The sequence below is a fragment of the Haliotis cracherodii genome, unplaced genomic scaffold, assembly GCF_022045235.1.
Source record: "Haliotis cracherodii isolate W230 unplaced genomic scaffold, xgHalCrac1.p SCAF_6, whole genome shotgun sequence".
Lineage (NCBI taxonomy): Eukaryota > Metazoa > Mollusca > Gastropoda > Lepetellida > Haliotidae > Haliotis > Haliotis cracherodii.
The window spans coordinates 17,664,933-17,688,354 of NW_027266319.1; the positions used below are offsets into that span (position 1 = coordinate 17,664,933).

Here is a 23,422-nt window from a genome sequence, read left to right on the forward strand (position 1 = left end):
ATTCTACCCTGGAAAGCTAAGAGGTAAATACGAACTATAATTAGACAGTTATAAACAGTTTGACTGTCACTATGTAAGCATTTCTTCGTGCGATAGGAGGAAATCAGCCACTGTTTACTCTGTGATAAGCATTTAGCATGATGTATTGCAAATGCATGAAGCGAGATTGTGTGGACTCCTACCTTATCTGCATCACCTACCCGTGCATATTGAAGTCACGCTACCCTTCTGCGAGAAATGATGACATATGGACACCCCACAATTACCCCAGAAGGAAGCAAGGTGATAACTTTCGATAGTGGTAGTTACATTTAATTTGTCTCATACATACTTTTTTTGTCTCACACGATGACACATTTACTGAGTATATTAAGAACTTGACATGTTTAAATGTAATCTCATATATGATATACAACGGACAAATGTATCAGAGAAGGTAATTTGTAATCATTAATGTCCAAAGAAGGATTTTAATTAACGGTGGTAACCATAATTTGTCCCAAGCACCTACGGTATTCGGTAATAACATCAACAGTATAAGTCATAAGTCCCAAGCACGAAAATCTGATGGAACACAAGTTCAGTAGCGTGTATGGCCACCATGTACGTTGACAACTGCCACACAACGCCTCCGTATGGACCTTGTGATGCTTGTGAACACATGATTGGGAAGACGACGCCATTGTTGCTGCAAAATGGTGCCAAGATCTTGCAAATTCTGTGGTTGGTTCTGGAGAGTGCGCAGACTTCTGCCAAGAGCATCCCAGACGTGTTCGATGGGATTGAGGTCGGGAGACCTTGACGGCCAGTCCATGACGTTGAAGGAAATTCCTTGTCAAAATGGCTGTGTGGGGTCTGGCATTGTCGTGTTGGAAGATCAAACCGGGTCCATGTGATGCAGAAGGCAGAAGTTCTGGTGCCAGTACCTGGTCGCGGTAAGTAGCAGCGTTAAGGTTGCCACGGATGACAAGAAGCCTGGAACGTGCATTGCCACAGAAAGCACCCCACACCATGACACTTCCGCCTCGAAATCTGTCAACTTCCTGTACACAACACTGGGCGTAACGTTCATGACGGCGCCTCCACACCCTCGCCCTACCATCAGCAAATCGAAGATTAAATTGGGATTCATCACTGAAGAATCACTTGAATCCATTTCCTCTGAGTCCATCGTAAGTGTCGCTGTGCCCACAACTGACGTTGACGTCTGTGTAATTGAGTCAGAATAGGCCCGCAGTATGGCCGTCGTGCTTGAAGGTGAGCAGTTCTCAGACGGTTTCGAACAGTCATCGAACTGCGCACTCAGTCTACTCCTAAACCAGTTCATTTTTGGCTGATGTAGCCGTCAAAAATCGGTTACGGAGGTGACGTAAGACAATCTGACGATCCTCTGCATGTGACGTCACACGTGGTCGACCTGACCGAGGGCTATGGTACCAGCGGTGGTACCCGTTTGCTGTAGACGCGTCTGTAAATCATAAACAGTCCATCGACTACAACCCATCGTCCTTGCTACGGACGTTCCCGTCTGCAACATGCCGATAGCACGTTCACGTTGCACATTTGAAAGGCGTGGCATGACAAATGGCCGTAAAGACTTATGTTTTCTTGTGTTTTTCATTTTTTGTTAATGACTGCTTACAAGTATGGCTGAAAACACGGGCGGTATTATGGCCACGTGACCAGTTGCACGTGAAAAAACACTTTTGCCACTATAGTGCTGTGCACATGATTTTCACCTGCACAAAAAAGACATGTTTATAAACTCTTTAATTAATGTGTGAGTGAGTTACAATTTAACGTCGCATCGGCATTATTTCAGCATATTGCGACCAGATTTATGAAATGGTGCATACAAGAACCCTAATATTATTTACTGGTTTGTTGGTTGGTCGATCTGTTGTATTTTTGTTTGTTGCACTCAGCAATATTCCAGTTATATGACGGCGGTCTATAGCATCCTTTTTTTGTTGGTGTTGTTTAACACATCTGATGAGTAACATGACTGCAGATAATTGAGCGCATCCCCAAGCCTTGTTGTACGATGGTATTTATTACTAATGTCGCTTAGCCTGACCAATCGAGCCATTTAGTCACGAGGTGGTTGCAACCGAGGAAACGATGAGTCCACATGTAAACCATGATATCGCCATCAAACCATCAAAAGAGAATTCTAAAAGCATGTTTGAAAGGGACACTAAGCGTGGCCAAGTCCGTTTCTGTCTATAATTTACGAACTAATATTACTCTGACTGTTCAAAGAGGTAATTAAGCTACACGTGTGGTTGAACAGTCGGACTTGTACCAGTAGTAATGGTCTATCCATATGTTGATCTGATATGCAACCTGCAAAACACATATATTGTATATACAGAGTTTAACCTATAAATCACGGTGCCTGTACCTGTAACACTGAATCACTAATTGTGGGACGTTATCACTCAGTAAAGTGCAATCTACATGAAGGAGAATGTCTGAATGCAAATACAATTGACTGTTTATGATTCCATTTGGAATTTTATTTTTAGTGTGTTTAATACATAACTAAATCGACAGCCCATTATTCACACCGCGAACACCCCCAGTCCAAGAAGGGTACAATTACTTTATGATGGGGGACGTATGTACCAGTAAGACGTCGAGAAGGTAAAACCTTAACGTTACAGAAAAAAAGTGTGCTTATCACAAGTCCCTGACGAAATAACGTATAGAAACAAGTTTAATGTCTGTTTGTTGTTACACACTCAGCAATATTCAAGTCGCCTCTTACGACAAGCATAGTCGCCTTTTACGGCAAGTATTGGTTGCTGAAGACCTATTCTACTCCGGATCTTCACGGGTGAACAAGTTTAAAGAAGTGCTCGCCATCTTCATCTTGCCAATAATTCCACGCCGCGTTGGTGAGATTGGTTTGTGGTTTCACGTCAAACAACAAACCAACTAACCAATTGCGTTGATCGATGCTCATGATGCCTCCCGACTCGATTATTTACACACCGCCGTCATATAGCTGGTTTATTGCTGAGTGCGGCGTTAAACAACAAACAAACAATACAACGTTCAGATTAAAATACTATATGCCGGCGAGTCACCTTTTGAGAAAGTTACACAATGAATCCTCGTTAACATGAACGGTACAGGCGGAGTCACGTTAGGCATGTCTGAACATTTTCTATCCTATCAGTTCTAGTGTTTATTAACTATTCTCGCCTCTAATTAGCTGGAATATTGCTGAGTGCGGCGTTAAACAACCATCCAACCAAATTTAGCAATATTCCAGCAATGTCACGGCGCAAATAATGATGATACCAGGTGATCGCGTAAAGGTGCCAACTACATGACGGAGGTTTGTTATATTTTTGTTTGTTGTTGAACGCCGCCCTGCCTATACCGTTATAGTCGCCTCTTACGAGAAGCATGGATTGCTGAAGACCAAGTCTACCCCGGATCTTCACGACCGATTGATTTTGGTTGTTTGTAATACTTTGGTAAATGAGTGAAAGTTATTTCAAAACATGCTCCCAACATCCATCCAACCAACAGCCATATTTGAAATGTTTGAGGTCATACATGAAAATGGAAACGTTCCCATTCGTGACTATTGAAACTGATTTTATGTCCGCATCTCCAACTTTAAGTCTCACTTAACCAGACCAGGGTAGAATATTGGTCTTCAACGACCCATGCTTGCTGTAAAAGGCAACAAGCATATAGTTGACAAAGTTATCTATATCCCCCGCCCATTTTAACACGTTATGGTCCCAAACCAGGTAATTGACCCAACATTTCTCTTAGCCCATGTCAAACTAGCTGCAATGGAAATTCTAAAAAAAACATTTCTAAAACTCCTTAATATCAAATGGCTCTAGTTCAGTGTGCGCTTTATATATAGACATGCAATGTTTGGCAAGGAAATATTTAACAGTTTATTTGTTATACTTCTTAGTAAACCAATCCTATATTAAAACTTACATCCAACTTGTTGTCATGGAAACATAAACAATAAAAAATATTAAAAGTGCTATATATCAAAAGGCACCAGTGCAGTATGTGCCTGGTAGACATGCTAAGTTTTGTAAGAAAGTATTTAACGGTTTTTGAGTTAAGCTCTGAAAACAAACATCACCCCTGTAGAACCTAAAATTCCTAAATAGCAAGAGGCACCAGTCCAGTATTCGTCTGGTAAACACACACGCAAAGTTTTTGTTGGAAAGTATTGAATGGGTTTTGAGTTTTGCTCCGGAAACAAACTCTACCCTATAGACCCTAAATCCAACTTGTTGCAATGGAAACGTAAAACATAAAAAATTATAAAACTCCTAAATAGCAAAAGGCACCAGTTCAGTATGTGTTTGGTAAACATGCAAAGTTTTGTAAGAAATTATTTAACGGTTTTTGAGTTACGCTCCGGAAACGAACAGCACCCTTATAGAACCTAAGTCCATCTTGTTGCCATAGAAACGTAAAAAATAAAAAAAATATAAAATTCGAAAAAAGCAAAGGCACCAGTTCAGCATGAGTCTGATATACAAGCAAAGTTTCGTAGAGAAATATTTAACGGTTTCTGAGTTATGCTCCGGAAACGATTTCGGGACGCACACACACACGCACACATGCGCGCACACACGGACGGAACCCATTTCTATATCCCCCGCCAACTTCGTTGGGGCGGGGAAAACTAACGGGATCGGGTGGTCAGGCTCGCTGACTTGGTTGATATATGTCATCAATCCCAACTGCTAGGAACCCGTGAAGATCCGGAGTAGAATAGGTCTTCTATTCCTCTCAGCAATATTCCAGCTATATATGACGGCGGTCTGTAAATAATCGAGTCTGGACCAGACAATCCAGTGATTAACATCATGAACATCGATCCAAGCAATTGGGATCGATGACATGTATCAACCAAGTCAGCGGAGCCTGACCACCCGATCCTGTTAGTCGCCTCTTACGACAAGCATAGATGCCTTTTACGGCAAAGATGGGTTGCTGAAGACCTATTATTCCCTAATGCATTGCTTCTGCCCAACATCGTCGACCCGTTAAGATCCGGGGTAGAGTAGGTCTTCAGCAACCCATGTTTGCCGTAAAAGGCGGCTATGCTGGAAAATTGGTGAGTGAGGCGTTAAACAACAAACAAACAAACAATCGTACTCTGAATCGAATGTCAAGTGATGGCATAGGCATGCATCTTCATGGCCGAATCCATTCAGTAAAAGGAACTCATGTAATGATAAGTACTGTATGATACGCTCGCGGTAAACTGGATAAGAGGGTTTAAAGAGGAAGTATCTTTTGCACTCAAAACTTGTAGGAGGTGTGAGATAGAAAGTGCTCATATTAAAGTTTTTTTAAACTTCAAGCACAGATTTGGAATTGTAACTAAGCATGAGGTAGATACTGAAATATTTGCAAAACAAAGGAGCTCTGTGTCCTTTAAGATTTGCAAACATTTATTCTTTCAACAAGTGTGATGGGTTCACACATTTATTATTTCAACAAGTGTGATGGGCTCACAAATTTATTATTTCAGCATGTGTGATGAGTTCACACATTTATTATTTCTGCAAGTGTGATGGGCTCACACATTTATTATTTTATCATACGTATGATGGGTTTATACTTTAATGTGCATAATAACAAATTGTAACTAAGCATGAGGTAGATACTGAAATATTTGCAAAACAAAGGAGTTCTATGCCCTTTAAGATTTGCAAACATTTATTCTTTCAACAAGTGTGATGGGTTCACACATTTATTATTTCAGCAAGTGTGATGGGCTCACAAGTTTATTATTTCAGCATGTGTGATGAGTTCACACATTTATTATTTCAGCAAGTGTGATGGGCTCACACATCTATTATTTTATCATACGTATGATGGGTTTATACTTTAATGTGCATAATAACAAAGTGTATACGTTTTAATATTGAAATGAGATGTAATGAAGCTTTCGACTTATCTTTGGATATCGACTCGATTCCGGTCAAAGGCAAACACATCGAAAATCCTTATTCATTGCATGTATTTATATTTTGGGATTCAATGTCATATGTTGTTTTTGTATCCGTATTAGTTGACATGTTACATGTTTTCAAACAACTAAATTGGGCAAATAAAAATACACGCGAGTACTGCTTTGCTTTGCTTTGTTAATGGATCAATTGTCTTGCCACGTACGACATAACCTTAATTCAGCCATATTACTTTCAGGATATGCTGGTAACACATTCAAGATAGTCACCCGACATATAGTGGTAGGACATGAAAATGATGAATAAGAAGAGTGTAATAGAGAACAACCCATTGCGATTAACATCCATGCACCCGTATATGTGAACATGGGTGACTTAAGAAAGGGTGTGTATAACCTGTGTATCATTATGAACATCACAGCCTAAGTGAGCATGGTTTTCATTGGTTCATATATGTGTTAATATATGCGTGACCTTCCATAGGAGTTCACGTGCATAAGTAATAAGCTGAATATATGTCTGTGGTTTTCATTGGTTAATGTGAGTGACCAATCATGTAATGTGTAATCAGCCGAATAGTGCGCTACATTATCTCACATATGAGAGCTGAACATGTTTGATTAAGTTTTTGATCTATAGTTTGGGTGTTTATTCCAAGTTACCACCTTGTTATTGTAACCAGATATCCACCTATATCATATACCGATATACCTTTCTTGGATTTTAAAGTAACGCATTTATTAATAACAGTTATAGCCTTCACCTTCATCGAACACGGCGGGATAACTGGTTGCAGTTATCGTTCGCGTCGCAAGACATTTTGAATGCTTTTAACCGTTTAGGTAGACAGGAGCCCAGTCTTATCGCTGGAAGCACATGCGTCTTTCTGGCTCAGCTGCAAATCAAATATCTAGAGTAGCCCCATGACACTTTGCGTCTAAAGAGTTGGATTCGTTTTGTTGGAAATTGTTGCATGCTGTTCCTGTTTGTTACTGTAACTTATTTTGCATACTATTATTCTTTTCAGCAACTGTTTTCTGCGTTTTCTCTCTCTTTTCAGGTCAGGACACGTTACATCTACAACGTTTACCTGCAGTAAAGGCGGTAAGAATTGTACCAGTATTAACTATATGCAGTGTTAAAGTACAGTTATATGGTTTACTTATATCTATATCCTATTCGCACTTCCTCGCATATGCATTTTACTATGTTCAGGCTCATAAGTAGTATTATTTCGAAATCTGTCAACTAACGTTCATAACGGCGCCTCCACACCCTTGCCCTACCATCAGCAAATCGAAGATTAAATCGGGATTCATCACTGAAGACGACTTGATTCCAATTCCTCTGAGTCCATCGTAAGTGTCGCTGTGCCCACAATTGACGTTGATGTCTGTGTAATTGAGTCAGAATCGGCCCGCAGCGCCCTCAGTCTACCCCTGAACAGTTCATTTCTGGTTGATGTAGCCGTCAAAAATCGGTTACGGAGATGACGTACCCGTTTGCTGTAGACGCGTCTGTAATTCATAAACAGTCCGTCGACTACAACCCATCGTCCTTGCGACTTCAGCTACGGACGTTCTCGTCTGCAACATGCCGATGGCACGTTCACGTTGCACATTTGAAAGGCGTGGCATGACAAATGGCCGTAAAGACTTTTGTTTTCTTGTGTTCTTTTTGTTTTTTTTAATGACTGCTAACAAATCTGTCTGAAAACACGAGCGGTATAATGGCCACGTGACCAGTTGCACGTGAAAAAACACTTTTGCCACTATAGTGCTGTGCACATGATTTTGATCGATTCACCTGCACAAACACGGGTGTTATCTGAAGACAATACGTGGCCATCACTGTTTAAATACACAATAAGGGCCCACAATGATAACTGGTCAAAATGTTAAAATTTTAGGATAGTGAAGTATATAATTTGGTTCAGTATATTTGGGCTTCATCCCCTTAACAGCTTTTGCAAGTTCTAAAGGATCACAGAATCCATGGAAACCACGTTGTAGATAACCCTGTGGACTTCAGCAGCTTGAAAGAAGAAATAAAACCCAAAAGTGTTGAAGAAGAGTTCCACATTTTGTCATCAGTATCAAACTATCACTGGGACAATGACCAAAAAGCGAGCTACATGCAGTACTTTTCTACATACAATGAGGACACAAGGAAGAATCCTACCCTTTTAAGAAATATAATCATATTTAGCTTCAGAATTGGATGTCAAGAAAAGTATAGAGAAAGTGTGAAGATGCTTTCTGCTCAACATGCTCAGGGAAACAGTGAAAACTGCACTCACTCATCACAGACTACATCCATGCAGCCTCCACAGAAACGAAGACGAATTGCGAACCGTGTGAGTAGATTGACAGCAGAAAACTTTGCCCTTTCTCTCAACCTATCAGAACACATGGTCACTCCTAATGATGCTCAACCATCATCACTGTTTGACAACTTCTCAACACGCCTCATTGAAGGTGGCACTATTCTCTGGCAGTCTCATTCCTTTACAAAGCATGTGTTGATTATGAGTGACTATTGTCCTGAGAGTGGAAAGTTCAAGCCTCAGTCATACTGCAGAGTGACAATGCTTCATGAGGAGGTTTGTTGGTTGGTTTGTTGATTAACGCCGCACTCAGCATTATTCAAGCTATATGTGACGGCGGTCTGTAAAATAATCGAGTCGGGACCAGACAATCCAGTGATTGAATCATGAGCATCTATCCACGCAATTGGGATCGATGACATGTATCAACCAAGTCAGCGAACCTGACCACCCGATCCCGTTAGTCGTCTTTTACGACAAGCATATGAGGAGGAGGATACAACACATGTCCAGTGTTCTTGTTCTGTTTTACAAGATGCTGCTTAGCCATGTACACGAAAGTGACATTGAAAATGAGGACACAGAAGAAACCTATCCAGACACATCAGGTGTTACATGCATGCATGCCCGGTTTGTGAAAGAGTATGTACTGCAAGAGTATCACAATCTCTTCAATTCAGAATTTCATCCTGAGTCTGACAAAGATAAAAAAGTTAAAGGATTCAATGTTAGTGCAAAATCAGAAAATGGTGCTGGTTGCAGAATCTCCTCGTGTAACCAAATATTCAGTAAAAGGAAGAAATGAAAGTGTTGAATTTGTACATGTCAACAATGATAACTGGAATATATCATGCCAATCAGGACTTTGTTCTGTTGGAAAATCTAAAACTGTAAAGAACTAAGAGGGATACCAAAGGCTCTGTCCGCATTTATTGACAATGAAAGAAAACCAACAACAAATAATTGCAATAGTTTGATATACCGGTATTGTAAAATTACTATCGTAATTGGTTCATTATTTCCTGATTGATAGATATATTGTTGATTGTTGTTAAATTCACATCTAATGCGATCTTCTTAGTAGTAATAAATATAATATGTCAAATACCGATAAATACTGATGAGGAACATATGGTTGAAAAAAAGGCACATTTTTTTCCATTCACTCAAAATAGCTGATTTTATCCTTGGAATAGTTTCCTTTTGTTCATAAAACTTGAGATCGGTTTTTATTTCTACACTTTTTGTTATTGCTAATTTTTGCACTTTCATCACCAGTCAAACTTCAATGTCGACACTGGCTTCTGGGACTGTGGATCACTGAGTAAACATATTCCAACTCCTCAGAGTTGCCAAAATAGTAGTGGTAGTAGTATTTTAACCCTTAATCGCTGTGCTGTGTGAACTATTTGTGTATAGATTTCATATGGTCTGACAACAAAACACTGCAATGGAATTACAATGTATCTAAATTCTAATGTAAGCTATTGAAGTAAATCCTTATTACTTAAAACATGTCAAGTGCACATTGTTTCCTCCACTGCTATTTGTTAAAAAATGTTGTGTATCATATTGTATATTAAAGGATTAGGACATATCTTCTTGTATTTCAGAAATTTACACTTGCATGAAAAATGGTGCTTTCAGCACCAAACAGATGAATCCGGTTTTGTCAGTAATTAACTATATCTATGTTGTCATACTGCTTTCCTTAAACTTTTCACAAGTAGATATCTTCTCGAAATTAAATCATAGTCTGGGGTTTTTCGCATTGTTTTTTCCCCCCTTCTTTTCATAAACGATATATCTAGTGTGTTCAAAGTAGATTCCTGAGCAATCTAGGAAAGAACCCAGGTCTTCTGGGGGGATGATACCTAGATCAGGTCACCAATGTAATCAAGTTTTACTTTTTCTACTTTCAAGCCAATCTTTTACAACATTATATTTCCTAACTCTGTAATTATGAACTGTTTTTTCCCCAGTTTCTTTACCACATGTAACAACAACATTTTAAATGGATACAATTCACACCTTCTATCATTCTCTGCTATAAATAAATGATACTCAGTATATTTTATGAAATCAATCATGTTTGACTGGCTGTATATGAAAGTCGCTCAAGCCCAACTTGTTATTATTATGATTATTATTATTATTATCATTATTGAGCACATTATAGTTTTTTTATAAGGCTTATGTAAAAAATGTTCCATCAAAGTGGATTACAAAATTTATGTACTTAGCCATCCAACAGGTTTTGGACAATATCCTTAGCATAAGGTCTCCAATTAGCCAAGGTTCAGCTTGATCATAGCAGCAAATTTCACTGGTTGGTTGGTTTTACGGCAAGCATGGGTTGCTGCATGAAGACCTATTCTATCCCGGAATCTTCACGGGTACGACGCAATTGGGACCAATGACCTGCATCAACCAAGTCAGCGAGCCTGACCACCCGATCCCGTTAGTCGCCTTTTACGACAATCATACTCGCCTTAAACGACAAGCATTGGTTGCTGAAGACCTATTCTACCCCGGCATCTTCACGGGTCGGATCTTCTCGGGTCTACGTCGATGTTTATATGGTTACAGGCTGCAAAGGCTCTGCGATTATGTGCAAGGCGTAGAAACGGAGCACAGCCGATAACAGACAACAACCCAAACGACGTATGTAAGGTACACTGTGAGTGGTGCTCTATTTGGCTGCCATGCTCGCCCTCATATGCTCATACCGAGACTATATTAAACAACAAGACTGTTGGAGCAATACTGCGTTCAAAAATCTACCAAGACAGTGTTTGCGCAGTTGTCATTGATGAGGTGCATATGATATCTGAATGGTTGGGTATAGTGTTATTATCAGTGTTCGTAATTAACAACAGGTATGTATGTTATGAAGGAATCTTAAGCACAGTGATAAGTATTAAAAATGTGAAACATACATAATTATATGCACTTTTTTCACAGGGGTCCCAAGTTCTCCGGACAGCTTTCAAGAATCTGTCAGAAGTTGTCTGCATTTTCCCTGATGCTGCACACCTTGCACTGACATCCACCGCCACACCTGCTCTGTTAAGACACTTTCCTCGAATCTGCAGTTCAGATTATGGATTGGTTACCATCAACCCGACGCGTGAAGATCCGGGGTAGAATAAGGTCTTCAGCAACCCATGCTTGCCGTAAAAGGCGACTATGCTTGTCGTAAGAGCTAGGCGACTAACGGGATCGGGTGGTCAGCTTGGTCAGGCTCGCTGATTTGGTTGATGCATGTCATCGGTCCCAATTGCGTGGTTCGATGCTCATAATGTCAATCACTGGATTATTTACAGATCACCGTCATATAGCTGGAATATTGCTGTGTGCGGCGTAAAACAACAAACCATCAACCCTGATCGTCAAATATATATCTTGAGGTTAGTGCACTATTGAAATTGCTAATAAATTTGACAGTGAGCGTGGTAATGCTGAATAGTTAAGGTATATATATATTGTACCAATTGTCTCACAAAATTAGTAAACATGTTTGGAATTTGTTACATTTATTATTTCCAGCAGCTGCGGATCATGTTATTGAGTTGTGTCATCAGGAATAATTGTGTAAAAAAAAAGCTTGTATGTGCATACGGGAAATAATGATATAAACTATTTACTGTGCTGAGTAAATGATCAATATGTTGAGCAAACATACGTTCTCTTCAACAGGTTAAACAAGGCTGCGGCCCGTGAAGATCCGGGGTAGAATAGGTCTTCAGCACCCCATGCTTGCCGTAAAAGGTGACAATGCTTGTCGTAAGAGGCAACTAACGGGATCGGGTGGTAAGGCTCGGTGACTTGGTTGATGCATGTCATCGGTCCAAATTGCGTGGATCGATGCTCATGTTGTCAATCACTGGATTGTCTGGTCCAGACTCGATTATTTACAGACCGCCGTCATATAGCTGGAATATTGCTGAGTGCGGCCTTAAACAACAAACCTAAAACAAGGCTGCCAAATTTTAGGAAGTTTGACATGCTGGATGCTCTAATACATCCTCACGCAGCAGAGTTGCATTCCAAACTTGCTGATTTCCCCGTCACAATTGCATACATACACAATGAAGCAGATCTAGGCTTTTCTTACCAATATGTTAAATGATACCTACAAGATGGTTGTTGGTTGGTTGGTTTGTTGTTTTACGCCGCACTCAGCAATATTCCAGCTATATGACGGCGGTCTGTATATAAGTCAAGTCTGGACCAGACAATCCAGTGAATGATATCATGAGCATCGATCCACGCAATTGGGATAGATGACATGCTTCAAACAGCGATATTCCAGCTATATGGCGGCGGTCTGAAAATAATCGATTCTGGACCAGACAATCCAGTAATTAATATCATGAGCATCTATCCACGCAATTATTTATTTGTTGTTTAACGCCGCACTCAGCAATATTCCAGCCAGCAATTTGACATTAGGCAATGTGATTATGCTGGTTTGGGTATCTAAAAAAGGTTTGTTTGGTTGTTTTTAACACCGCACTCAGCAAATGTGATACGATCTAAAACTAAGCCTCTGCTGCTCCACTTTTTTTAGGCCCCATGAAGATTACGGGTAAGAAAAGATCTTCAGCAACCCATACTTGCCGTAAAAGGCGACTAACGGGATTGGGTGGTCAGATTCGATGACTTGGTTGATGCATGTCATCGAGATCCGTGAAGATTCCGGTGTAGAATAGGTCTTTAGCAACCTATGCTTGCCGTAAAAGGTGACTAACGGGATCGGGTGGTCATGCAGGCTCCCGACTTGGTTGATGCATGTCATCGATCCCAATTGCGTGGATGGATGCTCATTATATTAATCACTGGATTGTCTGGTCCAGATTATTTTACAGACCGCCGTCATATAGATGGAATATTGCTGAGTGCAGCGTTAAACAACAAACAAAAACTATATTGAGCTGAGCGGATGGGCTTAGTTAATTATTTTGAATGGGCTGTTGAATTCAGGAAACACAGAGATAACAGACTTGAAACAAATAATTGCACTTTATGAACTTGAACATTATCATATCATAAACAAACAAAACATCTAGTATCCTTCACTCAATACATGGCAGACATGTGGGCATTCGACATGATCATTTTCATTTGACCACTCATTATTTTGTGATTTAGGAAAGACATCATGTCAGTTTATAATAAAACTGTGAAATGTGACTCAGACACTTAAACTGTCTGTAATTGACTCTTCGATTGAGTGAGTGAGTGACAGTGATCTATATCCCCCGCCCATTTTAACACGTCGTTATGGTCCCAAACCAGGTAACTGACCCAACATTTCTCTTTGCCCATGTCAAAATAGCTGCAATCATGGAAATTCTAAAATAAACATTTCTAAAACTCCTTAATATCAAATGGCACTAGTTCAGTATGCGCTTTATATATAGGCATGCAATGTTTGGCAAGGAAATATTTAACTTTTTATTTGTTATACTCCTTAAGTAAACCCATCCTATATTAAAACTTAAATCCAACTTGTTGTCATGGAAACATAAACAATATCCAAGTGATATATATCAAAAGGCACCAGTTCAGTATGTGCCTGGTAGACATGCAACTTTTGTAAGAAAATATTTAACCAAAGGGACACGAGAACTTTATGACAACATATATCTGGACATAACATACGCTCAGCTTAAACTCCCGAATACCGCGAATACCAAATTGGTATGGTCAGACATGTTGCCTCGACAAACCTGGTGAGGGGCCAGCCATGTTAAAAGAATTGAACTGAAAAGAAAATAGCTTAATAGGCGGATTCCAGGAGTGATCAGGGAAGAGGGGGGTCTAAGATGTACCCACCCTCAGATCAAACATGACGCCCCATTTTATACTCCTCGGGGAATCAATTTAACCCGGGCGGGCATGGCTCATTTTAAAACAAATGTATGCAGGACATTGTTTTGATATGAGTAAAGGTACAGTTCGGGGTATGTAACTTCACTTTAGGTTGGTTGGTTTGTTGTTTAACGCCGCACTCAGCAATATTCCAGCTATATGACGGCGGTCTGTAAATAATCGAGTCTGGACCAGACAATCCAGTGATTAATATCATGAGCATCGATCCATACAATTGGGGTCGATGACATGCATCAACCAAGTCAGCGAGCCTGTCCACCCGATCCCGTTAGTCGCCTTTTACAAGCATAGTCACCTTTTACGGCAAGCATGGGTTGCTGAAGACCTATTCTACCCCGGAATCTTCACGGGTCTTTTCAGAGGGGGAGTGACAGTATCTTTGCTGTGGGTCCTGTCTGCCAAGCACGGTGGAGGACTATGCTTGTCGCTCTGAGCAATATTCCAGCTATATGGCGACGCTCTGTAAATAATCGAGTCTGGACCAGACTATCCAGTGATTGACATCATGAGCATCTATCCACGCAATTGGGATCGATGACATGCATCAACAAAGTCAGCGCGCCTGACCACCCGATCCGTTAGTCGCCTTTAATGACAAACACTCAGAGACGTGATATTCATATAGTGTCTTATATTATTAAAATCATACAGTATACCAATGCGATTATTCCTTTCAAAGAATGTTGTTTTCTTTTCACATGCCGCTATATTTACTTTGCAGATGCAATCTCAGTGACAGAAGCACTAATGACGTCTCCTTTACCAACATTCAGTCCAATGGTTGCCCGACACTTAGATGGTCAGCACGCCATACCAGACAGAATTTGGAACCTCATGATCGCCGAGTGTGCCAACCACTACTACACTAAATGGCCTAATATGAACGAGCATCAACATTACCGCATAATTAGCAGCACGAGGTATGCAAATTGTCCCAAAAACTTCAATGTCAATGATTAGCAAGGGCGGTCGGGTAGCCTAGTGGTTCAAGCGGAAGAACCGGGTTCGATTTCCGACATGGGTACAATGTGTGAAGCCTATTTCTGATGTCCCCCGCCGTGATATTGCTAAAAGTTGCGTAAAACCATACTCACTCGCACACTCGTGGAAAACCCACCCTATCCACTTAGATGATGCACCTGATCATAAACATGCCGACACAGACCCGGGAAGATTCCGAGGAAGAATAGGTCTTCGGCAACCCATGCTTGTCGACATGATCATTTTCATTTGACCACTCATTATTTTGTGATTTAGGAAAGACATCATGTCAGTTTAAAATAAAACTGTGAAATGTGACTCGGACACTTAAACTGTCTGTAATCAAATTGACTCTTCGATTGAAGAACTGTTTGACAAATGTGAGTATTCAAAAGTACTATGTAAATGACCTACACTAGGTAATCAATGTACCATTATGATGACATTTATCGATCCCAATTGCGTGGATCGATGCTCATGATGTCAATCACTGAATTGTCTGGTCCAGACTCGGTTATTAACAGACCGCCGTCATAGAGCTGGAATATTGCTGAGTAGTGCGGCGTTAAACAACAAACCAACCAACACAAACCACTGGCTATGTGCTGACTTAAGCCACGTGCCGATCGATACTGGTGGTTGTAAAATGTAATGCAACGTTGTTACAACACAACATTTGTGTTTTGGCTTGAGACATACACAGCTGGTTGAGAGGTGGTGAACAGAGTGACGTCACTGGTGTTTACATCAATGGCACGGCTCTTCGACTGGCTGGGCAAAGCCCCAAAATACGGCATGAAGAGCCTATGAATAACTTCAGCATTAAAGGGTATTAATTGTCAATTATTTTCAAATGAGTCTATGGATAAAGAATGCACACGACAGAGATGGGGGAGAAAGGAAGAGTGGTAAGATGAGATCATATACTTACATTTCTCTTAGTTATATACTGTTATGACAGTAAATATGTTATTAAGGTCACTTTTGGAATAATTTGGACCATCCTTAGATTACACAAATTACGGGTGTATTAAAAATTTCATTTTATTCTTATAACTATTTCTTTCTACGTGCCATAATGGCTGTATGATAAATATTGTGCCAGTCTGACATGTTTTAATATAACAGTATATAACATGTTTTGCATAACTGGTTATTTTGTAAGTACTTGGCAGTGGTGTACAATAACAACCATTTGCCTCTCTAAAATGAAAGATACTTTGAAAGAGTATGTTGTGCTGCTCTCACGTAATGTCACAGAAACTAAGCTCAGTCTGTATTCATACTCTCTGTTTTCAGAGAGGGAGACTCAAGAGAAGGAAGGTGTTGCACGAGCAAGGACCATTCTCCACGACTCTTCTGATTCAGATTAAGATAAACAATTGACTCAAATTAAAACATAATTTTACTGTATATAAGCGTATTTTGTTGTTATGGTGTTCTTGTTTTGTGTGTGTTGTTTTACACCGCAATCAGCAAAATTCCAGCTATGTGACGGCTGGGTTAGTTTACAATGACGTGCATCAACCAAGTGACGATTGTAGTTACCGATCGAGCCTATGCGCCCGATTTCGTAAGTCACCTCTTACAACAAGCATGGGTAGCTGGAGATCAATTCGAACCAGGATCCAAGGTAAGAACTAAACACAATAATTTTACTTGCCCGGGTAAGGGAATGCCGATTTGATGTTAAATGGGAAATTTGTACCAGCCGACAGGAATTAGTTCTGGCCCTGAATTATTCATCAAATTCGATCGCCTCTTACGACCAGCAGTCGCAATTGCACCCTGAGTCCCGACCGATTATGGTGTAGTGGCATGCCGCTGGCTTACAATCGTTCGTGGTTGCCACCGTTGGGCCATCGAATATCTGTTGGACATGCCATGGATGGCCCACCAGCGGCTGCCACTGGGAGTCTCATTACATTAATAGACCCGTCAAGAGCCGGGGCAGAATAGGTCTTCAACCCATGCTTGCCGTTAAAGCCGACAATGCTTGTCGTAAGAGGCGACTAACGGGATCGGGTGGTCAGGCTCGCTGACTTGGTTGGTGCATGTCATCGGTCTCAATTGCATGGATCGATGCTTATGATATCAATCATTGGATTGTCTGGCCCAGACTCGTTTATTTACAGACCGCTGTCAAATAGCTGAAATATTGCGGCGTTGAACAACGAACAAATTTGTCACTGATATTTCAACGTTAATTCAAAGATTAGGCGTTAAACAACAAACAAACCAAATCAAATATCAAGTCTCTGCGGTTCTGTAGATGACATGCTTACGATATCAATCATTGGATTGTCTGGTCCAGACTCGATTATTTACAGACCGCCGTCATATAGCTGGAATATTGCTGTGTACATGTGCGGCGTTAAACAACCAACCCATCAAGCCTCTGCGGTTCTGTCGATGTCATGGTAATTTACTTCATTTAATGTGTATTTCATTGTTGTGCCGAAACGTGTTTGTGAAACACGTATAACTGTTGCTTATAAAAATAAATAAATTGAAATTCACCAATATATTTGTTACAAATAAAATCTAAACGGTCCATAAATGCAGGAAATGGCGTAAAAGAGATCTACATTGTAAAAAGATTCGGGGAGGGGTGGGGCTGGGGCGTTTTAAGCCCTCATAAAATTTGGTTCGCTTCCTCTTCAAATTAGAGACCCGTGAAGATTCCGGGGTAGAAAAGGTCTTCAGCAATTTATGCGATTAACGGGATCGGGTAGCAGGCTCGCTGATTGGTTGATGCATGTCATCGATCCCAATTGTTTGGCACGATGCTCATGATATTAATCACTGGATTGTCTGGTCAAGACTCGATTATTTACAGACCGCCGTCATATAGCTGGAATAATGCTGAGTGCGGCGTTTAACAACCAACCAACCAATCTTTTAATTAGCCTAGATGCGCCGCTAAGGCCAAAGTGAACTGTAAACACCACCGTGCAAGGGGAGAGTGTGCGCCTAACTGACCGTTTCCCTAAGTTTATTTACTTCGTCTTTGGAAAACGGATCTGATCTGTTGGGCAGGTTGCTTTTCCCTTTCTTCTTGAGATCAATTTGTCGCGATTTTAGAACTTCTCGAACAAATACTGGGGAGTGGGTAATGGGTTAAACGTATCCTCTTCTCTTCAGGTATCCGTCAGTTCTCGAACATGTAAGTCCGAAGGGTCAAAGGTTTTAAGTCCGAAGGGTCAAAGGTTTTAGTGCCTTTCTTTATAATGGCTATGGATATATGGCCAATGAGCATATGTAAGGTGAAAAATCGAGAGAGAATGGCCTCAATAGGGGCCTACATTCATTGTGAGACGACATCCACAAGGTTCATGATGCAAAAAGTCTTTTTGGCGGTGTTTTTGTTTTCATTCATCTCTATGATTTAATCAGTTACTTCATTTACAACTGAACGGAATCTTGAATTCGTTTGCTCGGAGATGAGCATTATCAAACGTGGGATTGGAGATGCTATCTTACTTAAACGATGATCTAATATACCAGTAATGTGTCCACATCCTCAATTGTCAATACTGACTCGACCGCCGATCGACAGCTGCGACGCCATGTATGTATACACTGAAAATAGTCCCTTTTTGCCGCACTGTAAATAATCGGCCAAACCCGTGAAGAGCCGGGGTAGAATAGCTCTTCAGCAACCCATGCTTGCCGTAAAAGGCGACTATGCTTGTCGTAAGAGGCGACTAACGTGATCGGGTGGTCAGGCTCGCTGACTTGGTTAGTTGATGCATGTCATCGATCCCAATTGCGTGGATCGATGATCATGATGTACAATCACTGGATTGTCTGGTCCAGACTCGATTATTTAACAGACCGGCGGCATATAGCTGGAATATATGAGTGCGGCGTTAATCAACAAACCAACTCAGCAATATTCCAGTGATGTGATGGTGGTCTGTAAATAATCGGAGAATGGGATGAGGTTTCCTGACTTACCCGAATCTCAGCTTGTCAAATATGAACTTTCTGACCGCGGGTGGAGCTCCAGGGATTGATTGATGGAATGGTTTGGATGCATTGAAGACGGCGCTCATTATCAATTACTTTGCCAGGATTGAGAGGAAACAGGCCAGATTCGAAGAAATCCCTCTTTGCATATTTGTTGGAAGCTGCCATTACCCAAACAGTTTTGAACATGCTGGCAAAGGTATATTTTCTAATGCATTCTTCGATATTTGAAACTTGAACATCGCAGACAGTCTGCATGACGCCATGCATGCTGGAGAGGACTATATATGCTCAGGTCCAAAGGTTGAATTACGTGTGACGGGACACAAACAGTGCACGCTGTTATCTGGCGATTCGCAAATTAATATAATATGTTAACCGAGAAATCTGTACGTAAAAGAACTTAGTATGAAACCAACAAACATGCAACAAAAGATATAGAATTAACACTTGTATTACAAAATTAGGTGCTTATGATGTCAAGCACTGGATGTTCTGGTCCAAACTCGATTATTTACAGATCGCCGTCATATAGCTGGAATATTGCTGAGTGAGGCGTTACACATCAAACATGCTAAACAAAATGATGGAGTATGTCATTGAGTCAAGGACCCGTGAAGATTCGGGGTAGAATAGGTCTTCCGCAACCCATGCTTGCCGTAAAAGGTGACTATGCTTGTGGTGAAAGGCAACTAACGGGATCGGGTGGTCAGGCTCGCTGACTTGGTTGAAACATGTCATCGATCCCAATTGTGTGGATCGATGCTCATGATATTAATCACGGAATTGTTTAGTCCAGACTCGATTATTTAAGACCGCCGTCATGTTGGTTGGTTGGTTGGTTTGTTGTTTAACGCCGTACTCAGCAATATTCCAGCTATATGACGGCGGGCTGTAAATAATTGAGTTTGGACTAGACAGTGATTAATATCATGAGCATCGATCCACGCTATTGGGATCAATAACATGCATCAACCAAGTCAGCGAGCCTGACCACCCGATCCCGTTAGTCGCCTTTTACGACAAGCATAGCCGCCGTCATGTAGCTGGATTATTGCTGAGTGCGGCGTTAAACAACAAACCAACCAACAACCAACCATCACTACGTTAAGGTTTCAATTTTTTCAACAAGCATTTAATGAATGACATGACACTCCTCATTATTGCTCTCAGGACCCGTGAAGATCCGGGGTAGAATAGGTCGTCAGCAACCCATGCTTGCCGTAAAATGCGACTATGCTTTTCAAAAAGGCGACTAACGGCACCCGGTGATCAGGCTCGCAGACTTTGTTGATGCATGTCATCGATCCCAATAGGTACTGTAAGTCCCCATGATCTCCAGTAAGGTGGTCTAACTTTGGTTATTAGTTGTCCTTATGGCCTTTATTTTAATTGACTTTAATTCTTGTCATCTGTGCAAATATGTTGTGACCGGATCCCTCATGTAAGCTCGTCCTGTTTTGTGCTATGTCGTTGTAAGCCGAGACAGGACACGCACATATCCATCGTACAAATTGTAGCGGGCTACCCGCTACACCTCTTTTTCACAGTAGTACGCGCCAGTAGGCAGACCTCATGCATAGTCATACCGGGTTAACTGTCAGGTCACAACTCAACTTATTCTGGCCTAACAGTCAATGGTGATGCTTACTGAAAGGCCTATTTCGTATTCGGAGCAGATATCCTTCAACATTAGGAATAGATGATGACAGAATAATTTGAGTTTGTCCAAAAGGTAAAATATAATGGTATTATAGGGTCTCTAGAGCAGTTTATTATTTATATTCAACAGGAAAATAGACAGTTTTTAATGTTAAATGTATGCGGCTGTGCTCATATTAGTAAATCGTGCTATTTAATTTGGATGTGATGTTCACAACGGTGATAATAGGTTCATGTGTTGGCGAGATATATTCCTAAATTCACGAGTCTGAGCCAGTTACTGATATTAGAAACGTCCCACATCGTCGTGGTTCGAGGTTTACGCAATAAAGTAAGTCAGACCAATGGATACATTACACTCCACACCATTTAATATTGTGCAAAGGCCTACGATTTGTGTTCGAGACAAAGTTTTTTTCAATCAATGGCCCTGAATATCAGATGGTAGGCCCCTGACGACAAGATCAGGTTACTATGGACTAACTCTAACTCTTACTCGGACTCCAAATGTGTAATAAACATACACTGTCAAGAGGATGGTTCTGTTGTTAAGTATGCATTTGATATGATGGTAATTCGTATGTCCACACGGTTTGTTTTACCAATGAAGTTAACTCTACAGGCAAATTAGATTTGATTGAGAAACTTATTTTGTCGATACAAAGCAACTTTATTGAACTAGGAAACAACAATATTCTCCATCACATACATAAAGGTAATTAAACCAAAAACACTGATTAAGACAGAGAAACAATAAAATAAACAACCTGGTGCTATTTAAACAATATCAGCAGAACATTTCGTAGACAAAACACATGAGAAACGGGAAAAGCTGGATGTTTTGGTAAAGTAATATAACAATGGAAAAAGCTCTGTACATTCACCTCCAGATTAGGGAAATACGTGAGATCTTTCAAATAGAATACGTGAGATCTTTCAAATAGAATAATCCTATCGGATCTTCATCACACAGTTGAAGTAGTACTGCTGAGTATTTTGACTTTGGAGTCTGATACATATGGGGATAAATAAATGGCATTATATATGTAGTCGACTGGCATTGGTTTGAATATATTATTACATGTAAATCTTTCATTCGTCAATTAATATATACATGAAGTGTTCGTGAATAACAATTGTAACTGTGTATGACGAAGTTGTGAACAAACTGTGTAACATTGTAATATTTGAAAAATCCCGTCATAATTGAGGCTTATAATGTCAAACAAAAATAAGGTAAAATATGATTATACTCTCAGACAGAATAACAGGCATGGGCGAGCTATCCCGATTGATTTCGTAGATATTTACTATTATATCCATACATGGGAGCAGTAACGTTAATTATATCACACAGGGGATCACGGGTTAAGACTTAGATGGATCAGATGGATCTGATTACACGGCATCGATTGAAGTACTGTGCTCACGTGTCACGATATGGCTGGAATACTGCCGATATGACGTTGAATACTAACTCACTCACACTCACTGTGCCCACGCAGGATAGATATGCCTGTCCTTGCTGTCACGAGCCGAAACGAGACAACTCTCATTTATGTTAGTATATTTCAGTTTTAGTATATCCCAAATTGCTTATACTCCAGACGATTGAATGTATACCTTATACTATAGATATAATTGTTGATGGCCTCTAAATGGTCATTTATGTAATGTTAACGTTATTGATTGGCAAATTAAATATGTAGTTTAAATGTTCTGTTTAAATACGAGAATAGGTAGTGGTTTATGCATATTTTACTACCATCCTTGTTGAGAGCGCATCAATAGTGCAGTTATCATACGATACATGACATCTTCCCGAGGCAAGAGAGTTAACGGACTTTAAAAGTCCAGTTTCCACCCATGCCGAACAAGACTGGGATTATTAGGCTCGATCGTAGAGCCACCAGTGGCTCTTACCAGTTATATCCCATCTAGGCCTTTCCTATCGACCAATCAGATTCTACCTCTCGTCTCACTTGCGTTTGCTTCATACAAAATGGTGGCGCCCAGTCAGGACGATTTTGATCGATAATCAAGATCTATATTGTGATAAAACGGGTCTTACATCGCGGAAAACATCAAATCACGTGAGCACCATGATTAAAAACATGAAAAGAGTTGGAAAATATCTGCTGACAACTAGTTGGTGGTGCACATGTTTTGCCAATCCTGCCATCGACCGAAATCTGCGCGACAGTTTACAAACCGGTTTTCTTTTTCGGTGCGCGATTTTGACTGGACTATGCATAGACTCGTTAGTCCAGCCAACATGTAACTCCATAATACCAGCCAAGTTCGGCAAGGGTTGACACTGGGCTTTTATAGTCAGTATATATATATATATACTTTCATATTTCACAAGGTATGACGTATCGTCTTTCCAAAATCTCAGCGCATTATAGGCTGGTTTTTTTATAAGAATTGATTCAATTGTATTTTCTGTGTCTTGTGTGGGAAAATGATGATGGTGATGTATTCAGTGCCTGTTGTTCTGTGTGGTTGGATTGTGGGTGGTAGTCTGTAGTTTGTCTCATAGTTCTCTGCCCGTGGTCAACAGCAGGATCTAATGAATTGTTTTTAGACTTATGGTAGACTTCTGCAG

The 23,422-nt window shown here is 40.5% G+C and overlaps 1 protein-coding gene and 1 pseudogene across 1 annotated transcript; both read left to right on the top strand.

The window, feature by feature from the left end:
- The first annotated feature begins 1,238 nt into the window (after positions 1-1,238).
- On the top strand, positions 1,239-16,553 carry LOC139446289 (uncharacterized; annotated as a pseudogene).
- LOC139445242 (uncharacterized) lies at positions 7,465-9,078 on the top strand. Its single transcript, XM_071226381.1, has 3 exons — positions 7,465-7,482; positions 7,939-8,577; positions 9,064-9,078. Exons 1-3 carry the CDS (start codon positions 7,465-7,467, stop codon positions 9,076-9,078), a joined length of 672 nt encoding a protein of 223 aa, XP_071082482.1.
- Positions 16,554-23,422: the final 6,869 nt, after the last annotated feature.